Source organism: Cinclus cinclus, chromosome 10, assembly GCF_963662255.1.
Source record: "Cinclus cinclus chromosome 10, bCinCin1.1, whole genome shotgun sequence".
In the NCBI taxonomy this organism is placed as follows: domain Eukaryota; kingdom Metazoa; phylum Chordata; class Aves; order Passeriformes; family Cinclidae; genus Cinclus; species Cinclus cinclus.
This window is the reverse complement of record NC_085055.1, coordinates 1118145-1142201: the sequence shown is the minus strand read 5'-3', so window position 1 is coordinate 1142201 and position 24057 is coordinate 1118145. Positions and strand designations below refer to the sequence as shown.

The following is a 24057-nucleotide window of genomic DNA, read 5'->3' as shown; positions in this document are numbered from 1 at the left end:
GAGCAAAGCACAAACTTTGGGTGTTTGCTGTGCTGCAGGTGAGAACCACATCGAGAGCATCCTTGTTCCTCTCAGGGGCAAATCCCAGCTGTGCAGCCACAGCCCAGGGCAGGAAGAGCACGGCTGTCACACTGGGACTGGCCTGTGCCTCTCTAAGGCAAGTCAACAGAAACATTGACACTGAGGCACGAGTTATGGGGAAAGGGGAAAATTTCCCCAGGTTCTTCTGTTCCCGGGTTAGCTGAGTGCGGTGGCTGCACCCCAGGAAATGATTGTGGCTAAACTGGTCATTAAGGATCAGAGGAGTCCCCTTGGCTGGGATTTCAGATTAGTTTTGTTTTGAATGAAATGGATCTGTGTCCCTCAGCAGAGCTGCAGGCCAAGCACTTTGTGCTGCGGTGCTTCTTTCGGGGGTGGGTTTGTTACTAAGGCCCCCTGGCAGTAGTTTTATGATGAGATTTGGGTAGGCAGTATCCTTACATCCTTCTAGAATTGCTTGGATAAAGACAGTTGGAGTTGTTTGTGCCAAGTGTGGGTGAGCAAGCAGCTGGGTTGACCAGAGTGAGGGTGGGAGGGAGATAAAATGGGAGTCCAAAATGGGCTTGTAACAGGAAGGGGTGTCTCGATTGCTGAAACCAGAACCTGAACTTCATAAAATAGCAAAGGGAGAAGGAGGATCCAGTGAAAGGATTTGGTGTCAGGACGGAGATTAAGAATTCCATGGCTTCAAAGAAGTATGAAATGCTGATGTGTCTGCCTGTCGGCATCAGTGTTAATTTTGGGTGGCTGATGTAAGTGCTCCTCCTCAGGCTCAAGCTGCCTGTCCATGGGCGATTTCATCGAGTGCCAAGGGCAAGGGCACGGGGACCCTGCGTCCTCAGAACTCTGGTCTCCAAATCGGGGTCATTACCTTTAAGTCACCTTTTTAATTACTATAACCTTCACTTGGGGAGGATTTATAGTTTCTGGTGTTGTCAGATGTGCCTGCAGCCTGTTAATTATGGGACAGCATCACAGAATGGATTACATTGATCGTCTCTGCAGGCCCCACATTGGCTGGGAGAGTGATGGTGACAGAGGTGACAATTGCTCCCTGCAGCACCCTGGGAGCCACTGGCTGGTGGCACCGGTGCAGCACAGCTCTGGCTCTGTCCAGGCGGTGTGTCCGTGGAGATGGGCACGTTTGGAGAACCAAGAACTACATTTGTTGTCACCTTTGTGTGAAGCCAATGGACCGTTTCGCAAAAAGGGCTGAAATAACTACAGTGCTTGCAGTAGATGGGGACACTTTTTGTAAATGCAGTCCCAGTTACCCGTTCCCGTTTCCCGTGCAGGGTCCGAGCCTTTGATGGTGAGCAGAAAGCTGCCTCAGGATGAGTTACTGGAGTCTGGATAAGAAGAGCTGCCTGCAGTACTGCCGGCACTTCCTAGCAGACAACGGCGCGTTCCACGGTGAGTTACAGAGTCCTCCTGCATTTGCGGCTGTTGTGGTTCCTGCTCCGGCAGCCCCTGACATTCTGTATCCCCGCCTGCATCTCCTGGGGAGCTGCGGGGCCGAGCCCCGGCCGTGCCCTCTCCGTGCGGGGGCTCTGCGGGGTGTGCGGGACCCCCGGGAGTGCGGGGGGGGCTCGGCGGGGCTGCGGCGGTGCCGCGCGGGGACGCCAGGGGGAGCTCCGGGTCCGACCGATCTCTCCCGGGGCTGCCGGGGCTGGCTCTGACCAATTCCCCCAGTACCTCTAATTTCCTCCAGTGCTACCGGGGCTGGACCCACTGGGGTCAGCCCGTGCCCCGGTGCTCGCCCGTCCCGGTCCAGGCAGGGTGAGATGGGCTCAGGGTTGCAGCAGGTCTCATCTCATCAGACAGCTGGACCTGTCTGCCTGCTGAGTGGCTTCTTAATGCTGTTCTGAGAGGCCCAGGTCTTGTATTCTTTATTCCCTCTGAGGTAAGTAATTAAAAACCATCACTTTAGGGCAGATTTATGGCACTGTTAATAACAAACAGCATGGAATGGCTGTGAATTAAAGATAGAAATACTAGTCTCATTCAAAGCAAAGGTATTTTTTTCCCTAGAGAGCATACAGCTCCATTTTCAGTGCATTTGTGAGGACTGGACAGGTTTGAAGCCCACTGTAAAATAAACTGTATCTGCATTTTTGTCATTGTGGTTATGTCACCATCAATGAAGTTAATGGCTTAGTGAGAGAATTAATCATTTGTCAGTCTGTGAATCTTCCTAATGAAAGCCAGTTCAGCGAGAGCCCTATTTTTTCCTGTATTGCTTTTTTACTTGCCCATGGGCACTTCTAGTTCTATTCGGGACACCAGAAGAATGTTAATAACTTTCTGTAAGCAAGTCTGTCAGTGGTGTTGTCACATTAATTCATGTGTGTGCTGTACTTGGGACTTGCGTTAGAGGGAAAGTGCTGTCATCTCCAGGCAGAACCATTCTGTTCTCCAATGAAATGGATTAATTTCTGGGATTTATCAGACCACTTGTGTGGTCCCAGTGGTTTTGGTGGGATCATGCTCCTTCAGAGTTTCCTCTGACCCTGTGGAAGGGATGTGTTCACCCAGGTGCCCCTGAGCATTGTGGCAGTGTTTTGGGACATGCCTGTTAATCCCTGTTCTCCCCAGGCTGTCCCTGCTCTCCTGCACCAGTGTGTGACCGGAACAGCTACAGGTATGTGTGTTTGCAGCTCTGCTATTCCAGAATAGTGAAAGAGAGTCTGGTCCATGATCTGTGACCTGAGGTGATGGTTCAGCACAGAGCAGCACCATGCCTTTATCCTGCTAATGGTGCAAAGGCTGGATAAGGATCCATCAGCACAGATTCCAGGAATCCATGAACATTGAGAGATTAGTCTGCAAAGTGATAATCATCTACAGCCCAAGGCATAATTAGCAGGAATCCTAGACCAGAAAGACTTCATGGCCTAATTTATTTCTCTTTGATTGATGACCAGATAAGATTAACTATTTTTCCCTGACAGAATCCATCAGGGCTTCCCATTTGTCTCCTTTAACCCAAGCAAGACACTGCAGAGACAGTTCCTTTCCCTCTGAGTGCATGGAGGGGCTGAGTTCCCCCTGAGCAGGGACAGAGGTGACAGTCCCACAGCATGGTGTAAGGATGTGTGCATGTCTCAGGAGTTAGTGTGGTGTTCTGGTGCTCCAGAGAGGCTGGGCTCCTCCAGGGCTGTGCTGGTCATTCAGGCTGTTCACATTACCCAAGTGCACCCTCACTGGGAGCAGTGGGACAGTTCAGTGCCATCAGGACTGTCTGGAGTGAGTGTTTGGAATTGAACCTGTGAGCTGCAGGAACTGCTGCACCCCATCCCACAGGGCCAGCTGGTGTTCTTAAAAAGCATAGGAGTATCTTTAGAAGGACTGGAAGTGTCTGCAGAGGTGCACAAAGGAATTTTGCTGCCCAGATGCGCTCATCTCTCTTTCCTTCACACCTTTGTGGCACCTGCATTGCTTTAAGCATCTGAGATGGTGTTCCATTTATTAACCTATTAAGGAGCTCAAATGCAAGAACTCATGGACTGAATTAATAAAAATGTGGAAGCTCTGTGTTTTATTTGGAGTGGTTTAATTGTTTTGTAAAAAACCTAAAGCTGACCAAAAAATCACTAACAAAACTCCAAACAAAACCAAAGCTCCCCCAAAAAACCAAAAGGAAACCAAGGCTCAGCTTGTAGCAGAAACACCCAGCTGAGTCTGCAGCCCTGTTGCAGTGCAGTGCCCCTGCAGCAGGAGGACAGCACCTGCTCCGTGGGATGCATTAGTGTGGGGTGTCACATCCCTGGAAGTGTTCAAGGCCTGAGGGGACTTGGAGCACCCTGGGAGAGTGGAAGGTGTCCCTGCCCATGCAGGGGGTGGGACAAGGTGAGTTTCAAGGTTCCTCCAACCCAAAGCACTCTGATTCTGTGATCAGTTGAAGGAAGATACAATTTTGAGTGTTCAGGAGGAAGATGAAGATGTTGGTGCCACTAATGCACTTGTGGGCAGCGTTTGAGTAGGGGGGAGCTCAGGGACAGAGAGAAAGGGTGTAGAAGTGGAAATGAGATGAGTCAGATTTGTTTAGCTTGGGAAATCAAAGTTTGAGAGGGGATGTGACTGCTGGCTCTGAGTGCATTGCAAAGGGGAAGCTCAGGGAGGAAAAGGCTTATTTGAACTGATGGGGGAAGTTGGCACAAAAGCAAGTTGAAAATTGTCCATGAGTATATGAAACAGGCCCAGGAATACTAAGGTATTTTGAGTGGGAGATTGACAAGTTTTGGAAAAATTGTTATAGCATTGTATTTGTGCTCTTGCTCTGAAGTTGTAAATGTGATTAGCAGGCAATGTATTGGCTAATGGGAAATGAGGAAACCTATCTGTGGTGCCAGTTCAATTCCTGTGTCCAGTGAACTCTGGATACAAAAGCAGTGCTCCCATTCCATTCAGGAGAAGGCTGCTGTACCTGGACCAGGCTCCTCTCTGCTGGGATTGAGTGGTGCTTTGAGACACTTGCATGTTGTTGGACAAGAAGTATTGATACACAACTGTGGGGCTTTCCACGGGGCTCTGGCGGGTTGTCTTTAAATAATGACTGAGATTTATGTGTGTAATGAAGTACTGTGTGCACCCACATTGCCTAAGGCTCTCTCATCACTTTATAATTTTATTAGGAAAAGCTGCTAATGGCTGTGTTTGCAGGATATTAAAATTCTTATCTGTTTATGTCTGAAATCTTTGGTTACAGAAGTGGAGGTTGCTGCTGTGCCTTGTACTCTGGGGAGTCTTATCTGCCCAGAAGCAAAAATGTCAGTTTTCTTCAGCAGCAGCGAGATACAGCAGTGTGTGTGCACACAGAGAATAACAGACCAGAGACAGGGGCTGGGGTGAGCTGCTTTAGCAGTTTCTGCAGAACAGAGAAGACAAGCAATTAAAATGTTTGGAATAGCCTTGAGGATCTGATGAACCCACTTTCCTTCCTCTTGCAAGCAGTTCCAAAATACAAAGTACAGCATCCCTCAAGGCTTGGAAGAAGAGATTTTTTTTTTTTCCATGGGTTTTAAGCTGTAAATGTGCATCATGTTTTGTTTGTTTGCTGGCAGTAACAATGTAGGAATGGCTGTGCTGTCAGAGCAAACATCCATTTAACTTTGCTGCTAGATGGTTGGGGCTAAATGTACAAAGGGGAAAAACCCCAAAGTGTACAGAACAGCCCTTCCTGTGGCTCCCAGTGCCTCCCAGTCAGCAAGGCAAGCACTTCCCCAGCCAAAACTGCATCTAGATATTTGCAGTTTTTGTCATTGCATCTGATAGTTTTATTTTTTTCCGTGAGATTTTTAGAATTATTCGTGCTTATGTCCATCTGTGGGAATTAACCCCAAAACTTGTGGTGGTTGGTGTGAACGCTCTGGTTGGAGGGAAGCAGGAATTCAGGCTGTCAGGGATGGAGCAGGTTGTGTTGCCCTGTTGCTTCACCTTGGAAAGGGAATTGCCTGGAAGGTGTGAGTGGGTGAGCCTGACAGGTGACACAGGTCTTTAAATCATGTTGGGCACACCCTGGTGGCTTTGGCTGTCCAGCATCCTGCTGAGGAAACCACAGAGAATCTCACCTTGCTTCACTGACCTTGTGCTTCCCTGCCCAGTGAGAACATAAAATGCCTTCTGTTCTTTTTTTGCAGTCAAATGGACTGTTTAGGTTATTGGAGCACAAGAGTTTTGGGGGAGCAGTCATAGAGCTTTGCCAGATTGCCCAAATCCATCAGGCCTGATGTTTGCTGATGGGCAGTGCTGTGTAATTAGCACTGCTGAAGCCTCTTGCAAGGCTGGGGGCACAGCTACAGATGCCAGCTGTGGGCTGCAGGATTCAGCTGGAGTTTCATAATGATGCTGGGAAAGCAGAACAAGTTACTAGTGCAGGAATTAGTGTTTGGGTTCATATTCTGAATTATGTGGTGAAATACCCACAATTCATTCCTTGACACAAACAGATGTAAATGAAAATGTGTTTGCAAGAAGAGCATTAAGGAATGAATGTATTAAAGTCCACTTAGACTTAAAAAGGACCCGAAGTGCCTGAAGAAGCTCTCTCTGTGCTTTGTTCAAGAACTGTATCTGTCTCTGGATCTGTTCATGGAAGGAGCAATCTCATGTGGGATCTGTCTCCAGACAATGTTTCAGGTGTTTCATTGTGTTCTAATGCCAATTATTTTTCCCCTTTAATTTCTGTGTCTTTCTCAGCTTTCCATAGAACTATGTCTTCATTAACGATAAGAGTTGATAAAAGATTTAATCTGATGAAAATAACAAGTTTTCCATGCAGCTGATAGAAAGTTTTATTCATTGCTGGCTGACTTTTCACAAGGAGATTCTCACAGTTCAGATCTAAGATTACACTGGGATGATGATTATGAAGATTCTGTTATCTCCTTATTTCATTATCTATTCCCTGTAAGAGGTGTTAGTTCTCTAATCAGCTTTTCTTGCTCTTTAGCAGAATTAGGCTTTGTACTGGTTTCCAGCTATTTTGACAATGATAAAGGAAAACCCAGTGAGCTAGAAAATGAACGTTGCTCTGATGCTGTAATTTCCAAACTGTTAGTTAAATCATATTCTCATTTACTGGATAATGGATATTTTGCAGTAAAACTTGCAGGGTTGTGTCTCTGTCCAGTAATCTGAGCCTCGTGAGGTGTGGGAAAACCTAAGTGGAAAAGCAGGTGTGAAGGTGAGGCTGTTACCTTTCCTGGCAGACCTTAGCCCAGGACTGTGCAATACCCATGGGACAGCAGTGATGGCTGAAAAGATCTTGTCTTATGGTGATCACTGATGTCAGTCAACTACAGGTAAAGGAAAATGAGTTTTTTGTTCAGAATGCTTGTTTGTCACCATCACCTCTGGGACTGTTAGAACTGTGTGAGCTGTGGCTCTGCAGAGCATTCCCAGCAGGAGCCTGTGACTCCTGGGAGTGAGGGAAAAGCCAAGCAAACTGACAGGGCTGGGATTAAATGCAAAACATGCAAAACCTGGCCTGACACTGAGGAGTTGTCATGGGGATTGAATTGATTTTTTTTTTTTGGAAGTTGAATAAACCTACAGGTCTTATACCATTTGGCATATGTCAACTGAATTACATAACATCTTCATTTGTTTGCTGTAATGTTCTTTTAACCTATATAACATGCTTGAATTTCTAAAGGCATGTAGCATTTAAGCACATCTGGTTTTAAAAGGGAGTTTGTTTTGGAGACGAAATAATGAAGAATGTATTGGTGATTGTGTAAGGTTTCTTACAGAGCAGCTGTGGTGTTGAAGGTGCTTTTGTATAGCTCATCTTATAATTAACAGAACAGTAGGAGTGTGAGTAATTTGCATTTATTTAACACATTATCCAGTGCAATCTGATATATCAAGAATTAAACTGTACAGCAGTGACAGTTTATTTTTTGTTGTTGAACTGCAGCTGTAGCACATCATTTCAGTGTACATGCAGTGGTAGCTGTCTAGAGGCTTCAGAGCGGTGATTCCAGCCGTGAACGTGGTGAGCTGAGCTGGGAGCCAGAGCTGCCCCGTTTCCTTGCGCTGACTGGCAGTGGGTGACACTCCCTCCTCAGGGTGGGACTGGTGCCACCTTCTGCCATCCCAGCCTGGCAGTGCCACCACTAGAGCCACAGCTGAGAGCAGCCAAGAGATCCTGCAGTGCCTCTGGGCTCTTCTTTCATATTCCAGGGTGCTGGGCATAGTCCATGGATACCCCACAGAGTGCTGAGCTCTGTCCTGGGGGCTGTGGGAACGCTCCCTGTGTTAGCAACAGCTAAGAAATAAAGATTTCTCAGGAGGTAAAACATACCAGCTCCACTTTTATCTTGTCTCCCATCCCACTGAAGTTCTACAGGCTTATGGATTTATGAAGGGTGTTTTTTTGAGTGGCTTTTTTGGGGGGTGGTGGTTGTTGGTTTTTGTTTTGGTTTGTTTTCCTACTCTGTTACACTGTCTCTCATGTAACTTTTCCCTGGCCTTTGCTAGACAAACTCAGTCTCTCTTACTGCTGTCACAATGTTTGGGAATACAGCTGGGAATTCCTTTGGTGTGCTAATGTAAATGTCACAGTGGAAGAGCCAGCTGAAGAGGGAAAGAATTAGAAAGTGGAATAAGTGAAAGATGCGAAGCATTGTATGTGGAGCTGACTTCATTCTTGCTGTGCTTTCCAGCCCTGCGAGCCCTTGGGTTCCCTTGAAAGGAAATGCAATTTATGCAAGTCTGAATGCTTCTGCCCATTGTTCCACAGTGCCTGTAAACCCCGATTTCAGGAGCAGTGGGACGCCTTAAACCATCCCGGGATTTGGCCAGGGACACGGGGGGGTTTGTGTAGCTGCACCTGCCGGGGGACTCCTGCTCCTTGGGCACGGCGCTGCTCAGGGATGCACTGCCCGAGCCGAGCTGCAGCTGGCCTGACCCCGCAGGGTAGCGTGGCTGTTCCCCGGGGTCGGGGACAGTGACACAGAGCCAGGGCGAAGACACCCGGTGCTCGGGAGTTCTCCCCTCCCGCTCGCACAGCCCCCGGCTGTTGATTCCGCGGTTAGTCCAGGAGCGGGGCTGGATTTCCCCTCCCGCATCCAGCCTGCGTCACTCGCCGCTCCCGAGCTCCGAGCGTGGCAATCCCTGCCCGTCCGGGATCTGCTGCCCGCGGGATTTCCCTGCGCTTCCCGGCGCCGGGCACGGCCGGGGAGTGCGGGCACGGCCGGGGAGCGCGGGCGCGCTCGGAACCCGCAGCTCTGAGTGCGGGCGCAGGAGCGCCGCTCCGCAGCGGCAGCACAGCAGGGAGGTGCTGCCGCTCCCTGCCAGCCTGCGCTCCTCGGGAGGGAGAGGAGTTCCCTGCTCTCGCCTCTCCGTTTGTGCTATGGGTCACCGACGTGTCCTCGCTCATCCTGAGGAGCTGTACCCGGCTCTACTTCTGAGGATTGCTTCCCAAATGTGTTGGGTCTGAAGGCACGAAGATAAAACGGAGCCTTTCCCAAAGGGAGAATTTCCATTCTGCTTGCCAATAATGCCCGAGTTACATATTTAATGGCAGACCTTGAAGTATATAAAAATTTAAGTCCAGAAAAAGGTAAGGATGTCTGAGTTTGGAATTGCCAAAGGATGACCTCGTAATGTGTCTGGAAATGCTTATAGAAAAATCAGGTAACTTAACCCTTGGGATAGGTAAATTGCAGTGTTTATGTGGCTATTGTTGGTATAACAACTGTTTATCTATTCCTGAATGTTTAACAAGAAAACCTGGTGGGTTTGTATGGGCTTGAAAGTCAAGTCATTCTCTCCATGAAAGCATGTAGTTTGTGTTTGAGATGCTGCTCTTTTGATGAGGACAAATTGCACTTCTGCGTTAGCCTAAATTATTACAAATGTGTTTGCCTTGAATAAAAACATTCTTGAGCTTTTCATCTGTTGAGAATTTTGCTGTGGCTTTCAGTGGAGAAGAATTTTTTGTTTTTTTTCTAGTAGCATTTAGAAATAGTGCAACACATTTGCAAGTGGTATGTAAAATTTGAATGAAAGCACTGGATGAAAGATGTCTTTCCAAGAATTGCAGGAGATGGTGCAAGAAAGGAAGATATATTGAATAACTTTCTTTAGTATCTTCTAGTTTATAACATGTAATTTTGTTTAATTTAAGTCAGTGTTCAACAGAAAGTGGCAATTAGCTAAAGCCCCTAAGTGGATAGATAGTAAATGCTGTAGATAGAAGAAATCATGGTGGATTAAAGTTAATTTTTGTATTTTGCTCATCCTTAAGGACGTTGGATGATGTTCTTTTAAAGAAAACACTTAGAAAATACATTTAGCAGAAGGGCTTTCTTGCCAGAATTATGTAGCTCAGAAGAAATTTTTGTGACAAGATTCTATAATTTAAAATCAAACAAACTCATCTAAAATGAAGCCACCAAAAGTCATGGATCATATTTCAAAATATCATCTTGCCCATTATAAGATGTTAGAAATTTTCAGGGCAGTGTTGGGGGTTGATAGGGTTTTTTTCCTTTGTATCTGTCATGGTTGATTTTAGTGGGCATTTTTTATGTAGTGGAAGTCCCTGGGAATAGACACAGCTATTGTGTAAAAAACAGAGCCTGTTTTAGGCAAAAGTGAGTTATTTGTGGATGCCCTGCAGGGAGGGCTGCCTGTGCTGGGGCTGCTGAGCTGTGGTGCCAAATGTTGCTGTTCTTCTCTTAGGTGCTGGGTAGCCAGAGCTCTCCATGGAGCTTTGGTGGCTGAAGGAGGGCAGGTGTTACTTCATCTGCCCTGCCAGGTGCTGCAGGTAATGGATATGGCTCCATTGAATAATTCACAGCAGCCAGATCTCCTGGAGGGGCTGGGAACAGGCCTGCAAGGAAAGCATCAGGGTCAAGTTTTGAATCTCATGGTGGTGTGTGTGGAGAAGCACATTCTACACTGCAGAACTCAGCTGGGGTGGAGTTCTGCTGCATGTCATTCCTTACCCAGATGGGATAGCAAGGCCAAATTCCAGTTGGTCATCCTTGGTTGTGGCGGTGCCATCTCTGTGTGGGGACACCAGTGAGGGCTGTAGAGCAGTGAGTGGCTGTCCCTGGGTGTGTCTGCTGTCCCTGGGTGTCCCTGGCACTGAGATTTGGCTGCTCACAAGTGGGGTCATGGCCAGGCTCCCCTCTTCACCGGGGACTGTGGCAGTGCCCTGTTTAATGACCTTATTAAACTGCTGTGGGACTCCTGTGCGGCTGAGCAGGCACTGAGTGTAGGTCTGGAATACTGGAATTAGCCTGGAACTGCAAACTGGTCTGTGTGGATATGGAAGGCGTCAGTCTCCTGGGAAGAACTTGGTCATCCACAGGTTTCATTCTAATAACAGCTTAAATCTGTCTCAGCATTAAATGCCCTCACAAGAGGTTAGCACATGCAGATGGCAGCTCTGGCAGGTGGAAAGCCTCGAGGTGGTTTGGCATGTCCTGAGGAGGTTGCCCAGTGTTGCCTGACCTGAGCGTCACAGTGGGGCACCACAAAGTGTCCCTGCCATGGCCCTGCTGAGGGCTCAGAGGGTGCTGGAGCTGGGTGCTGATGGCTCCAGGGGCAGTATCTCATTAGTTCTGCAGAGGATGTGGCTGGCCAGGTACTAACTAGGTTATGTGCTTGCTAACTGCTCATTGTTCATGGGTTTGGTGCTTATGAATGAAATTGCTTTTCAGTAAATCTATAGAACAATGTCATGGTGTTAGGGGAAACGTTGCTGTTTGCTGAAGAAATGTTGTCTTTCCAAAACTCTGGGGCATAGATTGGAAGTGTTAAGGTAACTCCTTCATTGCTTTGCTGGAGACTGAGCTGCCCCAGTGCCACACTGGGGTCAGCGCTGGCACTTGGGGTCACCAGAGGCTGGTGAGCAGAACGTGCTGGCAGAAACCTTCCCAGCTCTGTCCAGCACTGACCCTGCTGCAAGGGCTGTGTGTGCTGGTTTTGCCTCTTGCCTTCAGCAGCTGATGCCTCAGGGAACTTGTGCTGCTCCTTGCATGACTGAAGTGGGAGCTGTGAGGAGCCCCAGGCTGGCTTTTTCTTTCCTGGTAGTGCCAGTAAACCTGGCTATAGGACAGGGAGCTCAAGCCTGTGCTGTGGCAGGTTATTGGTACCAGCACAGCAGAGAATGGGCTCAGAGGTGTTCCTGCATTACCAACAGAAACATTGATCCACCTGGAACTCAGAGGCACGAAACAGCATCATTTTCAGTCATAAAATCACTTCAGTGTTTGAGACTCTCAATTCATTGTTTGCCCACAGGTGACTCACTGTCGGTGACTTGCACTGAGGTAATTTAAAATAGAATAGATAAATATGTTTCTTTAGCAAAATGACAATTTTTGAGGAGGGTGAATAAATTAATTCATATCATCTGTTGCACTGCAGTCTCCATTCATTACTTTTAAAGGTTAATTAACTTCACCTTCCATTCTGTTCTGCTTTTTTCCCCTATTCCAAGTCTCTGGCCAAGCCCCAGCTGTGGCTTTGTTAGGCATCCTGGAGGGAAGCAGTGCTCCCTGCAGCCTGGCTCCAGGCTCTGGGGACTGGGTCCCTCTTCCAGCTGCTCCTGTGCCCTCCCCAGGCCGGGGTGCTGGACAGTGGTGGAGGTGCTGTCATACGTGGCTGTTTGCTGCTCAGTTACAAACATCAGAACTGAGTGTTTGCACTGAGGCTGGGACAGTTCATCCTCCACACGTCTCTGTGTGGGCACAGGAGCAGCTTTAGGAAGGACCTTTTGGTGTTTTTTTTTTTTTTTTTTTTTTTTTTTTTTTGTTAAATTGATGAAGTTAAGTGGGAAGTGTGACATATAAAGGGCAGTGTGGTGAATAAGGGGCTCTGCCCCGGCTCAGTATATTGTGATGGGAATTGTATCTGTTGTGTCATACAACACAGGCAGGCTGACAACAAGGTCTGGTTCACCGATGTATGATCCCTATTTATGCACTTACTGATTTACTGATTTTTGTAGAGGGCAGATACGGGATTCTGGCAGAGAAGCAGCTCGTGGTTTACTGTTGTCCACCTCTGCATCCAGGGGCACGGCTCCTGGGATGCTCAGTCTGCTCTCTGCCAGCTGGGAGGCCTGGAAGGAGGAATCCCTGCCTTGGCACTGCAGAGGTGACTCGGCTGCAGTGAGGAAGGGGTTGTCCTCTGCCCTGAGCAGAGCTTCCCTGGCCTGGGAGCCCTGGGCTTTCCTCTGGGGACATGGGCACAGCCCCTGGCGGTGGTGCCTGGTGCTCCATGTCTGGTCACACAGGGGGAGGGTGCTGCTTGTCCTGAAAGCCACCCTGGTGTCCTGGCACAGTGACACCACACACCTGTGTGCTCGTCCTCCCCTTGGCAGGGGCAGTGGAATTTCCCCTGCTCCTTCCCCCCTCCTGTTTTTTCCTGCTCTGTAGTGTCATAATCAAGGGCTGTGCCCTCCCTGCTGAGGGATCCTCGAGGAAGAAAGAGGATTAGGATGTGCAAACTTAACTGTGTTTGCTTAATAAATCTGTGTTCCTTGTTCACCCCATTGATGTGACAAAGTGTTTTGGCACTTGGCCATGGTTGTGCTTAACCGATTGTGCTTTTCAGTGTTGACAAAGGACTAATTCCATAGTCCTAATGGAAAACTTACAGTCCTCAGCAACTGTGCTGCAGTGGCACCAGGGCTCTCACAATGGACAGCTCTGGTGGAGTTGTTTCTGAAGAAAGGATGAAACCTGGGCTAATTGCTTGAAGATAATAAGAGGAATTTTGCTGAGCTGGCAGAAGGAGGGGTCCTGGGGTAGGGGTGGAAAACATGAATTATTTATGGTGTCCAGCTGGGGCACTGGACAGGCAGGACACTGCACAGTGCCCTGTGAAGTCTCAGTGAGGGAACAAAGCTTGTCATTAAGGATCATTCATGCTCTTTTCTGATTATACTATAGTACCAAGCTTTTGTTTGGATGCTTCTGGTTCCTTTCTGATCTCTAAGAGCAAGAGAGGAGGGGGCCTCAGTTGGGGAAGATCTCTGGGTTCTGCCATGGCAAGAATAACTAAGGGTTGTCAAGGATCAGCTTGAGAAGGTGAAGAGCAGAAACCTTTGACTTGTAATGTGAAAATAAGATGAGTTACTGGTCATTCTGGAAGCATTGAGCCCACGGTGTCAATAGGGGAGGCTGAAAGAGCAAGTTCTGTGAAACTCTTGTTACTCAAGTGTGACTTCTGGGAGCTGCTGCTCCCAAATTCTTCCATTTGTTTTGGGGTTTTTTTGAAAGAAAAAACAGTGGACTCCCAGAGAGCTCCCAGACTTATAAAGAGCTGAAATATGCTGGTAGATTTTGGTTGTGCTTGGGGTTTCTCCATTCTGGGTAGTGAATGATTTTGTTCTTCAGCTTCACCCCTTTTTTGTTTGCATATTATTTAGTGACTTTACAAGCACGAGCTGCTTCCCAGAGCTAGAGATTTCGTTTGATTAGACACCATTCACAGTTTCTTGAGTTTGGTTACTTGTTTCTATGCTCTGCATCTCCAGGGCTGAGATGAATTACCCCTACCCTTTTCAGCCTCTGGTGTCTCTGCTGGTGCTGTGTGGCTTCCTCGAGGGTTTCTTGAGAAATGCAGAAGTGTAAGAGGTTGATTGTCCATCTCATGTCCATGGACTTCCCAGAGATTACCATTAAATCCACTATAAGAAGCTTAGTGTGAGATTCCGTGAGGCTGGAAGAGCTGCTGCGAAGCAAATCAAACTCTGGCATAAAATCTGAGCTGTGAATATTTAAACCAAAACCCAATCCTGCCTGGGGCCAGGGAGGGCCCCAGAGCTGCACCTGCCCTCTCTGCCCCCCGGGCTCTCTGGCTGTTATGTAACCCCCCAACAATCAGCACCCTGATGGCATTAGCGCTGCTCTGTGGGATTTAGATAAAATGTGCTCTCTGGGGGCAGAAAATGGTGTTTAATGGCATTGCTGGAAGGGCAAACGTAGTGCTCAGGATGAGTGAATGATGCAGGACAGGGGGATGAGGAGAGTGCAGACAGCTGAGAACACCGGGGGGTTCTGGGATTGCTTTGGGGTTTGGTTGGATCTGGAGTATTTTCACTGCTGGGGCTGGGACAGTTCAGTTGTGTGATGGTCTCGAGTGCAGTGGGGGCTTTTTTGGAAAGGACCTTTCAGATCATGGGCATCAGCCCAGCCCCACCGCAGTGTTCACCACTGAACTGGGTCCTCAAGAGCCATATCCACTCATTTTTGAAATGCTTCCAGGGACAGTGACCCCACCACTGCCCTGGGCAGCTGTGCCAGGGCTCCACAGCCCTTCACAAAATACGGAGTAAACCCCAAAACACAGAGTGCAGGGAAGAAGAGCTGCTGCTGCAGGTATAAAAGCAACTCCTGCATTTTATGGGTTCCTTTTATCTCTTCAAGCTTAATGTTGGCTTAGTGCAGTTGATGCCTCTCATTTAGAAACCCAGTTTATATCCTCTTTCATAATTATACTTCTCAGTGTTTGGTAATGCTCTTTATACCTTATTTAATCTTTTTGTTTTGTCAGATGGCTATAACAGTAAGTCCATAAAAGCAAGATGAGACCAGACCTTTTGTCATTTGGTTGCACTTTGAAATATTAATTTCTTAACATACAGGAAAATAAAAAAACTGCTTGTGGACAGCAATAAGAAATGTGTTTTGATCTTTGATTTAAAAGTAAAATGATCTGTCTCACAATGGTGCAACCTTTAGCTGTGGACTCTTGGCAGTAGAGTTTTGCTGCTAATGCAAAGGTAATAGTCTTTTCTTGAATGACTAAACCTCAAAACAAAGTCGCAAAAAATGGCCAGGATATTTATTTAACCTTAGAGAACATGTTTTATGGGAGGGGGTGTTTATTTTACTGCAAGGATGTGCCCTGTATAGCAAAATGCTCTTCTGTTTGCCTGGAAATGCTGTTCACTGTAATGTTGTAATTCCCTAAATAATTTCCTTCTGGTATGGATTGCAGGGTCCTGGAGTCTTTGTGGTGAGGCACGAGAGCAGGCAGATGTGCACTCACCACTATGACTTAATGCTGGGAATTAGATTAAATTAAACCTTGGGAATTGCAGCTCCGGGGACGCGGGGAGGTTTTGCGGGGATCGGGGGCGGGTGCCGAGCCACTCCCTGGCTATTAAAGGCCGAGGGCACGGGGATGGATTAGCGGCGAGGGGATGGAGGGCAGCACGGGCTGATGGGGATGGATCAGCGCTGCTGGAGCTGCCACCGGCCTCGCGGGACAGCTGGGACCCACAGTGTCTGCCTGGCACCCCGGGGCTGGGCACATCCCGGGGCTGGGCACATCTCGGGACATCCCGGGGCTGGGCACATCTCGGGACATCCCGGGGCTGGGCACATCCCGGGGCTGGGGACATCTCGGGACATCCCGGGGCTGGGCACATCCCGGGGCTGGGGGCATCTCGGGACGTCCCGGGGCTGGGGGCATCTCGGGACGTCCCGGGGCTGGGGGCATCTCGGGACGTCCCGGGGCTGGGGACATCTCGGGACATCCCGGGGCTGGGCACATCTCAGGGACATCCCAGGGCTGGGCACATCCCGGGGCTGGGCACATCCCGGGACGTCCTGGGGCTGGGGACATCTCAGGGACATCCCGGGGCTGGGCACATCCCGGGGCTGGGCACATCTCAGGGACATCCCGGGGCTGGGCACATCCCGGGGCTGGGCACATCTCAGGGACATCCTGCGACTCGGGGACATCTCGGGACATCCCAAGGCCTGGGGGACACCCCGGGTCTCCCGGACATCTCGGGGACACCCCAGGGCTCAGGGACACCCGGGGCTCCATGGCTCTCCTCCTGGCCTCAGAGGTTTCCCACATGCTGGGCAGCGTGGCCACCCCAGAGAAGGTCGAGCTGGCACAGATGGGTTTGTATTTGCTTTATTCTTGGGTACAGAAGCAGCTCCTCTCCCTAAGCAGAGGTTTGTGTTAGGAGTGGTTCTCATGGCTGAACTAAATCAAAAAGTGCTGTTTGAATTCAGGTCTGTATTGCTTTAAAGGGTTGTTTTGGGAGGAAATAAAGTAGACTTGTCTCTCTTTATTAAATCCCATTAAACTCCAGGGTGTCTGTTGGGATGTTTTTAGACTGTCAAGTTTGCATAACTCTGGAAACAGAAGTGAGTTTAATTTTCAGGGTTTTTAATTTTAAATTAAAGCATCAAATATCATGGAAGAGGAATAAACATGGAACATTTGGGTTGGAAGGGACCTTAAAGACCACCCAGTTCCAACCCTCTGCCATGGGCAGGGACACCTTCCTTATACAATGCATAAGTGTATTTTTTAATCAAACTTCCAGATTAATTTTCTTTAATCTTGTAACATAAACTACATCGTGTTCTAGTTTAGTGTAATTAATCTGCAGACTTCGAGCAATAAATGCACAACTAGTCTTTGTGTTGAAGAATATATTTTAATGGGAATCATGTCTTGCTTTCTCAAATTTGAATCTATGTCTGCATTGAGGAGCTGCTTCATTTACTCTGTATTCTTAGTTTATCTATAGGATTAGATGTTTTTCTGGAACCAGCTTCCCAATTCCTTAGTGAAATCCTTCCTGAACTGCTCTTCTGGACCTTTATTCTGCCCTGCACTGCTCAATACCTTCCCTGATTCAGATGCTAATGTGTGGTGTCTGGCAAGGGACCGGCATTAGCATACTGAGAATAGATTTGAAAAAGACCTTTTTTATTTGCATGCTTATATTTTATAAATAGCCTGAAGGGGAGGATGGGGTGTTTTGTAAATGGTTTGCAGAGCTGAAATCCAGTGAGCCCGTGATTGCTGTGGCATTTCCATTACCCCAGTCCCTTCTTGAACGTGGAGCCTTTGTTATTAACACCCACACAGCAGGAATGATGCCATGAACTTTCTTACACGTTTACTATTCCTTAAATGTTTGAATTCTTATGGTATTTCCTTGGAATTGGGAAAGTGCAGGCAGCAAAGATGATGCTCCCTGGGGCACTGGACCTAATGCAGGTGGGGTTTGGGAGGTGGTGGAGGCTGCTGAGATATTGGGCAGGAACTGGGTTTCTTCCACTTTGTGGAAGAAAGTGTTTTAAAATCTATTCCCTATAACTGAAGTCTGCCTGAAGCGTGAATGTGACTGCACCTATAACAATTCCAAATGTGATGTAGAAATGTTTAGGCAATTGAAACGGTGAAGAAGGAACTGGATTGCCTTTCATGGTTTTTATTTTCCCCACAGTTTTGTTGGCTGCAGTTACCTGATTGTAACATTCTCTGCTTCATTCATTCATTGCCCATTCTCTGCTTTTCTTATATTGAATAAATGCAGTCTTCTCCCTTCTGCCTTTTGCTGGCTGTCCTCAACAGCATCTTAGTGAAACTGGGCTGGGATTTTTTCAATGACAGCTGAGCTGGTGGTAATAGAGAGACTTATTTGAGAATTAGTTCTTTCTGTAAGACTTTCACCAGTCACTGCTAGCCTTAGGTGCAAAGAGGCAGATTTTCTGTGTTGAGTAGCTTGTTGCTAAACCTCTTACTGAGCTCAAGCTCTGCTGAAGTGATCTCTATTAGTGAAATCAAAAGGTGCTTGTGGTGTGTGTGCCAGGCTGATGGAGCAGGGCACGTTAGGGTGTCCACACTCACAGGAGGACCTCATTCCTGTGCTGGGACAAGTCTTGTTTGTCTTGGGAGGAATCCAAGGCAAGCCTGTTCTAAACTCAGTTCCACAGGGAAAGGCTGAGTCTGCCAACAAAAAGCATTCCTGAGTGGATGTACACAGGGAGTTTTAGAGACTATTTTTTGCTTCAGTTCATCTTTCTTCTCTCAGGCTCTGAGTTTTCCATCCCTCATGTTGTAAATATTTGTCTTCCTGGTACTTCGTGCATCTTCAGATAGATCCAAGTTAATGCTGCCCCCACCAATATGTGGATATGATCCATCCTTCTGACTTGGTTTATGTCACATTTGTGGTTTATCTTAAAAGCACTTCCAAACTCACCTTCATTCAGTGTGTGTGCTGATCCAGGGGGTGCCATTATTTATGGACATAATCAAGGATATACTTATTGTGTGGACAAACTCATTGCACTCACATGATGCTTTCAGAAGAGTTTGGTTCTGTTCAGCTCAGCCTCAGTCCCCTCCTTCCTCCAAGAAAGAGAACTCAGGAAAAAGCCTCCTTCTGATGGGGTTTGTTCCATGTGGGCTTTGCCTTGCCTGCTCCTGGTGAGTGAGGGAGTGGGGGGAGCTTATTCCAGTGCCAAGAGCTGCTCATCCCTGCTTTGTCCAATGTTTAGGTGCTGCTCTGACTGCCTGTGAGTGTGTCAGAGCTGTTGGGAGCTGGGAGAATGAATAAATCCCAGCTCTGGCAGAGAGGAGTGGGAGCATGGGTTAGTCTTTACTGTGACACTGAGGAGCACTGGAGGGAGAAGTGCTGGAGAGAGGAAGGGTGATAAGAAATAAAGACAGACCCAGAGAGTTTATTTGGGAGCTAGCCAGAGTGTAAACAAATTACCCAGGGAGATGAATTTGGAGTGATACCAAGTGAGGCGAGCCTGTGAATGGATAAAACCAGAAGGTAATTTAAGAACATGATATATACTGAGATCAAGAGGAAATGTTATCTTGATCCTTGTGTTTGGAAGGCTGCAGAAGGGAGGATGTGAGATGAAATGGAAGAAATGGGTTTATTTTAGTCAAAACACAGAGGAGGAAAAAAGCCTTATCATCCGGATGGGATGGGTGGATAAAAGGAAATCATCCCAGTGTGTGTTCAAAGGTTGGTGGCAGCATGGAGAGGTGTGAATTGTCTGTGTCATTCTGAGAGCAGCTCTGCCGCTGCCGCAGCATGAGGGACAAACTCCTGGGCTACGGAGCCCAAAGGACTGTGAGGTTTGAATGAGGATCTCAGCAGTCCAAATACATGGAGTGCTGGGGTTTAAAATTACAGCCCTGTGTGTAGTAATAGAAAAAAAATGTAAATGAGGTGAGCACGAAACAACTATAAAATGTTTTCCTTCAAATACAGATTGAAGTTTTCTTTGCCTCCTTTTTTGTGAGGGTGTTCAGAGAGATGAGCTGTTCCATTTTCCTGTGTGGAGAAGGTGGCAGTGAAGGAGGAATAGTCACCCAGCACTGCCCACTTGCTGTCCTTTGAGGTTCAAGTCAGAACTGGTGTGTGCCTGGCAGGTGCCGGGCAGCCCGTTAGTCATGTCATTAGTGGATGAGGTGGTTAATCAGTTGAATTTATTCTGCTCTGCCTCACAGTTGAAAGATGCATGAGTGTGATGCAGTCTGGGACGCAGATGGTGAAGCTGAAGAGTGGAACCAAGGGGCTGGTCCGTCTCTTCTACCTGGACGAGCACAGGACCTGCATCCGGTGGAGGCCCTCCCGGAAGAGCGAGAAGGCAAAAAGTAAACTCCGCGTGTTTCTTCTAGTAATGGGGCAGTTCAGTATTGCAGTGTGAATTACAGAGCTAGGGAGCTCATGGGCTGATGGGAGACATTGGTGTCTGTCCCCCCCTGCTCCCTTTCTGTTTCATCTCAACCCTGTGATGTTCTGGGGAGAGCTGGGAGCCTCTGGGGCAGCCGGCACGTGGCACAGCCTTGGTGAGGAAGCCTTCAGTCCGACAGGGCTTTGGGATGTGAAGATGTAACATTAATAAAGTTTAATGCCTCTGGGCCTGAATAACTCAGAATTGTGAGAAGCTGGAAGAGGCTGGCTGGCTGTCCCAGCGTGTCCCTTGGTTTCCCTTTGCCCCAGTTGTCATCGACTCCATTTACAAAGTCAGCGAGGGCCGGCAGTCGGAGATCTTCCACCGCCACGCCGAGGGCAGCTTCGACCCCAGCTGCTGCTTCACCATTTACCATGGTAACCACCTGGAGAGCCTGGACCTGATCACATCCAACCCCGAGGAGGCTCGCACCTGGATCACGGGGCTCAAGTACCTGCTGGCCGGGATCAGCGACGAGGACTCGCTGGCCAAGCGCCAGAGAACGCACGAGCAGTATCCTTTGAGGAGCCAGGCCTTCCTCCTGATTCGTATTCCTGCCTTGGTGCTCAGTCACTTCAGCACAGGGTGTCCTTTCTCCTCCTATTAGATGACCAAAACCCTTCCACTGACTGCAGTGGAAACCTGAGCAATGGGTTTGACATGGACACTTACGTGTGTATAAACCATGGGCTGTGCCTTGGGGACTGGATCAAACTGCATGGCAGTCAGGGGATAAGCTTGCACTTTTTAATGAATTCCTTTTTGAAGGGGCAGACCAGTTATTTCTAGTTATCTCAATAGCTCAGTAACTCCTGGCCACCTCTTTTGCTCTTGTGTAAGTCAGGTGCCTGTGTCCTTCCCAGTCTCCATTGTTTGTCGGAAGCACCAGTCCCTGAAGCTCCTTAAATGCTTGTTGTAGCCCAGTAGCCAAAGTGAAACCTCACGTCCTCTGAATATTTTTTTCATGTGCTTTTTTTTCACAGCAGTGATGACTAAAATGTTACACACGAAGAACACTCTTCCCCCAGAAACCAAACCCCAAGGCCATCTTAATTAAAGTTGTAACATGCTTTTCTGCCTCATGGAACTCTCCAGTGGTACTCTTGGAGCATATACATATTTCAGTTTTTTTTAATTTATATCTCCCGTGTTTGATTCTGATCCACAGCAGGCACAGGTCCATTGGGGTTATATTGCATGCTCTGTTGCACCTGTCCTCAGCTTGCTGTATTTAACCATGACTTTTCTGAGCTGCTCCTGTCTGCTGTATCTTCTCTCCTGGTAAAATATCTCTGTGAGTCCTGTTTGCTTTATCCAGTGTGGCAGCTGGGAGACTGCACACAGAATGGCCCTGTCCCACCCCCAGCTACTGCTAGAATTTAGCAGGAGGTGCTGAGAGATACTTGTGCAAGGAGGGGGGGAAAGGAGCTGGTTGGGAAGTGAAGTTCAGGTAGAATGGACAGGTGGAAGAAGATCCCAGAGTAAGCCCAGCAGTATTTGAAAACTTTAGAGCACGTTCCCAGAGGAGGAACCAGCATCAGAAATGGGAGTGCAGAGGGGCTGGCGGTGTGAGCTGAGCTGTGAATAATTGCCACAAACCAGTTGTGGTTTTAAGCATTTGACTGAGCTGTAGTAAGGGCAGGGGCAGAAAGGATCCTTTCCTGAGCTGCCCTGCCTCCCTTCTCCACGAGGAGGTCCCTGTGTGCCTGTCCTTGACACGCTAGCAGCTGGGTGAAGCAGACCTTCGAGGAGGCTGACAAGAATGGGGATGGGCTGCTGAACATCGAGGAGATCCAGCAGCTGCTGCACAAGCTGAACGTGAGCCTGCCCCGCAGGAAGGTCCGCCAGATGTTCCAGGTGTGTGCCTGGGGAGGAGGGGCCACTCATTGCTGGGCAGATCCAGAGCAGCAGCTGCAGCTTGGGACTAAAACCCCAGCACCTCACAGACTTTTCCACAAAGTCTTACCTTTTTGTAGCCAAAGAGGCATCAGAACATTGTTTAAATGGCATGGAGCACACAGAGAAGTTAGCAGTGTTACTGTTTCTGCTGCATTGCTGGTTTCGGCTCTGTGAACTGATTTGTTCAATGCTGCCATTGATGGACAGTGAAGTTACTCTGTTGCTACTGAAATGTTTTTTCATTTCCTTCATGGAACATTATTTAATAGAAACTGGCTTTATGCAAGCAATTAGGTTTTCTTTAACAACTTCCTCAATATTTAGCCATTCAGATTCGATTGATTTAGAATCAATTTTTTACTTCTGTTGTCTGAAAACAGCTCCCATATTCTACCAGTCCTTGTGTTTACTGTAGGAAAGGAAAGGTGAGCCAAGGACATAATGGCGAGCAAAAAAAATCATCTTCAGTTTTCTAAACCAGTACTAGCTGAAAGCTGGTTTGCTGTAAAACATGGGAGAGCTGAAGAATCTTCTATGGTCAAAAGTTTGTCTGGCATAAAATCCCCTTTAGAGATACATCTTTGGAGTCTGGAGTTACTCCCAAAGACCTGGAAACTGGTGGGGTGGTGTTGCAGAGATTAATTTGGGTTGTACTTGTTCCCACAAATTATAAATATCATTTAAGGTATGTAATAGATATAAAGTGATTAAAAATCCTATGCAACATCATTTAGCTGAGAATTCTTTTCCTCTCAGCTGCCTTGCTGTGATAGGAGCTTACAGGTCTTTTTTGCATGGAGACCCACACAGTGCCTGCCAGCCATTCTCCAGAATATATTCTTTGTTTTGAAAATCCAAAGCAATCCTCTTAGGCAGATGTTCACAGGAAAAAGCTTGTATTAGTGTGTGCTAAGTACTGTTTTCTTCTCTTCCTACCTCTGAGGAGAAACAGGAAATCTAGACTGAAGGTTCTGGGTGGATGTTTTGGTGATGAGTTTCAGTGCTGCTGCAGAGCTGTCCCCTCTGCAGAGTGCTACTGGGGCAGAGTGCTGCAGATTAAAAAATGTGCATTTAAGACTCTGATATTGTCTTGAGTGTTTTAAGATACCAGACTGTTGTTGGGGAAGCCTTGGGTGATATTGTTATGCCTTTTTTTGAGGTTTTGATCTGTTTTGATCCAGGATAACTGCAGGGCATACAGGAGGGCAAGAGACCAGAATAAAGCCCAGGGTGAGCCTCCTTCTGGGGGAAATAAACTTGAAATTAAAGATGGAAATTAGATTTTCATAGAGAATCTGTGACTTTAGTTTGGTAACTGTTTTCACCAAAAACCTCAGAGATGGTGATATAATTTTGCAGTTATTTTAGCCTGTTAGAATTTGTGTCTGAACAGTCATGCAGACTGGAATTTACTAAATTTCTGTTGATGTACACAAGTCCTTCTCTGTTTTATTCCCTGATTTCTCCTGTGCTGAGCCTGTTTACCTGAGTGTTGTTACCCCTTAGGAGGCAGACACAGATGAGAACCAAGGAACGCTGAACTTTGAAGAATTCTCAGTGTTTTACAAGATGATGTCCTTGCGTCGAGATCTCTACTTGCTACTCCTGAGCTACAGTGACAAGAAGGATCATCTCACTGTTGAAGAGCTGGCTCAGTTTCTGAGGGTGGAACAGAAGGTATGGCAATATCTGCATCCATGCCTAGGTCCATGTACTTGCATTCAAATGTAGGGAAAGGCTTTTACAGAAAATATGGACTTGGGACAGAGGGCAAAGTGTAGATGTGACAGATATTGTTTTTTGAAATGCTTCTAGAAAGACTGAGTTGCTTTGGATGATTTTTGAAGGATAGTGATGTCTGAGGATGGTCAGGGATCCAGAGCAGGAAGAGGACCACCTGGCAGAGGTGGGGGAGCTGTCTTTGGGGGTGCACAAGGACATTATGGACCTGCTGATGCAGCAGAACTTGGAGCTGACTGTCAGCTCTGGCATTCTGCATCCTCCTTGTGCTCTGTGTGCCCTCCTGAGAGCACTGCAGGGCTGTCTGGGGAGCTGCTCTGCTGAGCAGTGCTCCAGCAGCAATCCAGAAAGAAGAGTGAAACCAGCAGCTCCTGGAGTGAAGCTGTTGGCTGGGCAG

General features: G+C 47.7%; 1 protein-coding gene across 1 annotated transcript in view; it reads left to right on the top strand.

Moving 5' to 3' along the window:
* Positions 1-1373: 1373 nt before the first annotated feature.
* Positions 1374-24057, top strand: part of PLCH1 (phospholipase C eta 1) — a 43674-nt gene continuing 20990 nt past the window's right edge. Inside the window, exons 1-5 of the mRNA XM_062499382.1 lie at positions 1374-1452; positions 19795-19941; positions 20291-20534; positions 21749-21878; positions 23427-23597. Of these exons, the coding sequence (XP_062355366.1) occupies positions 1374-1452; positions 19795-19941; positions 20291-20534; positions 21749-21878; positions 23427-23597 (771 nt within the window). The remainder of the gene's footprint in view (positions 1453-19794; positions 19942-20290; positions 20535-21748; positions 21879-23426; positions 23598-24057) is intronic.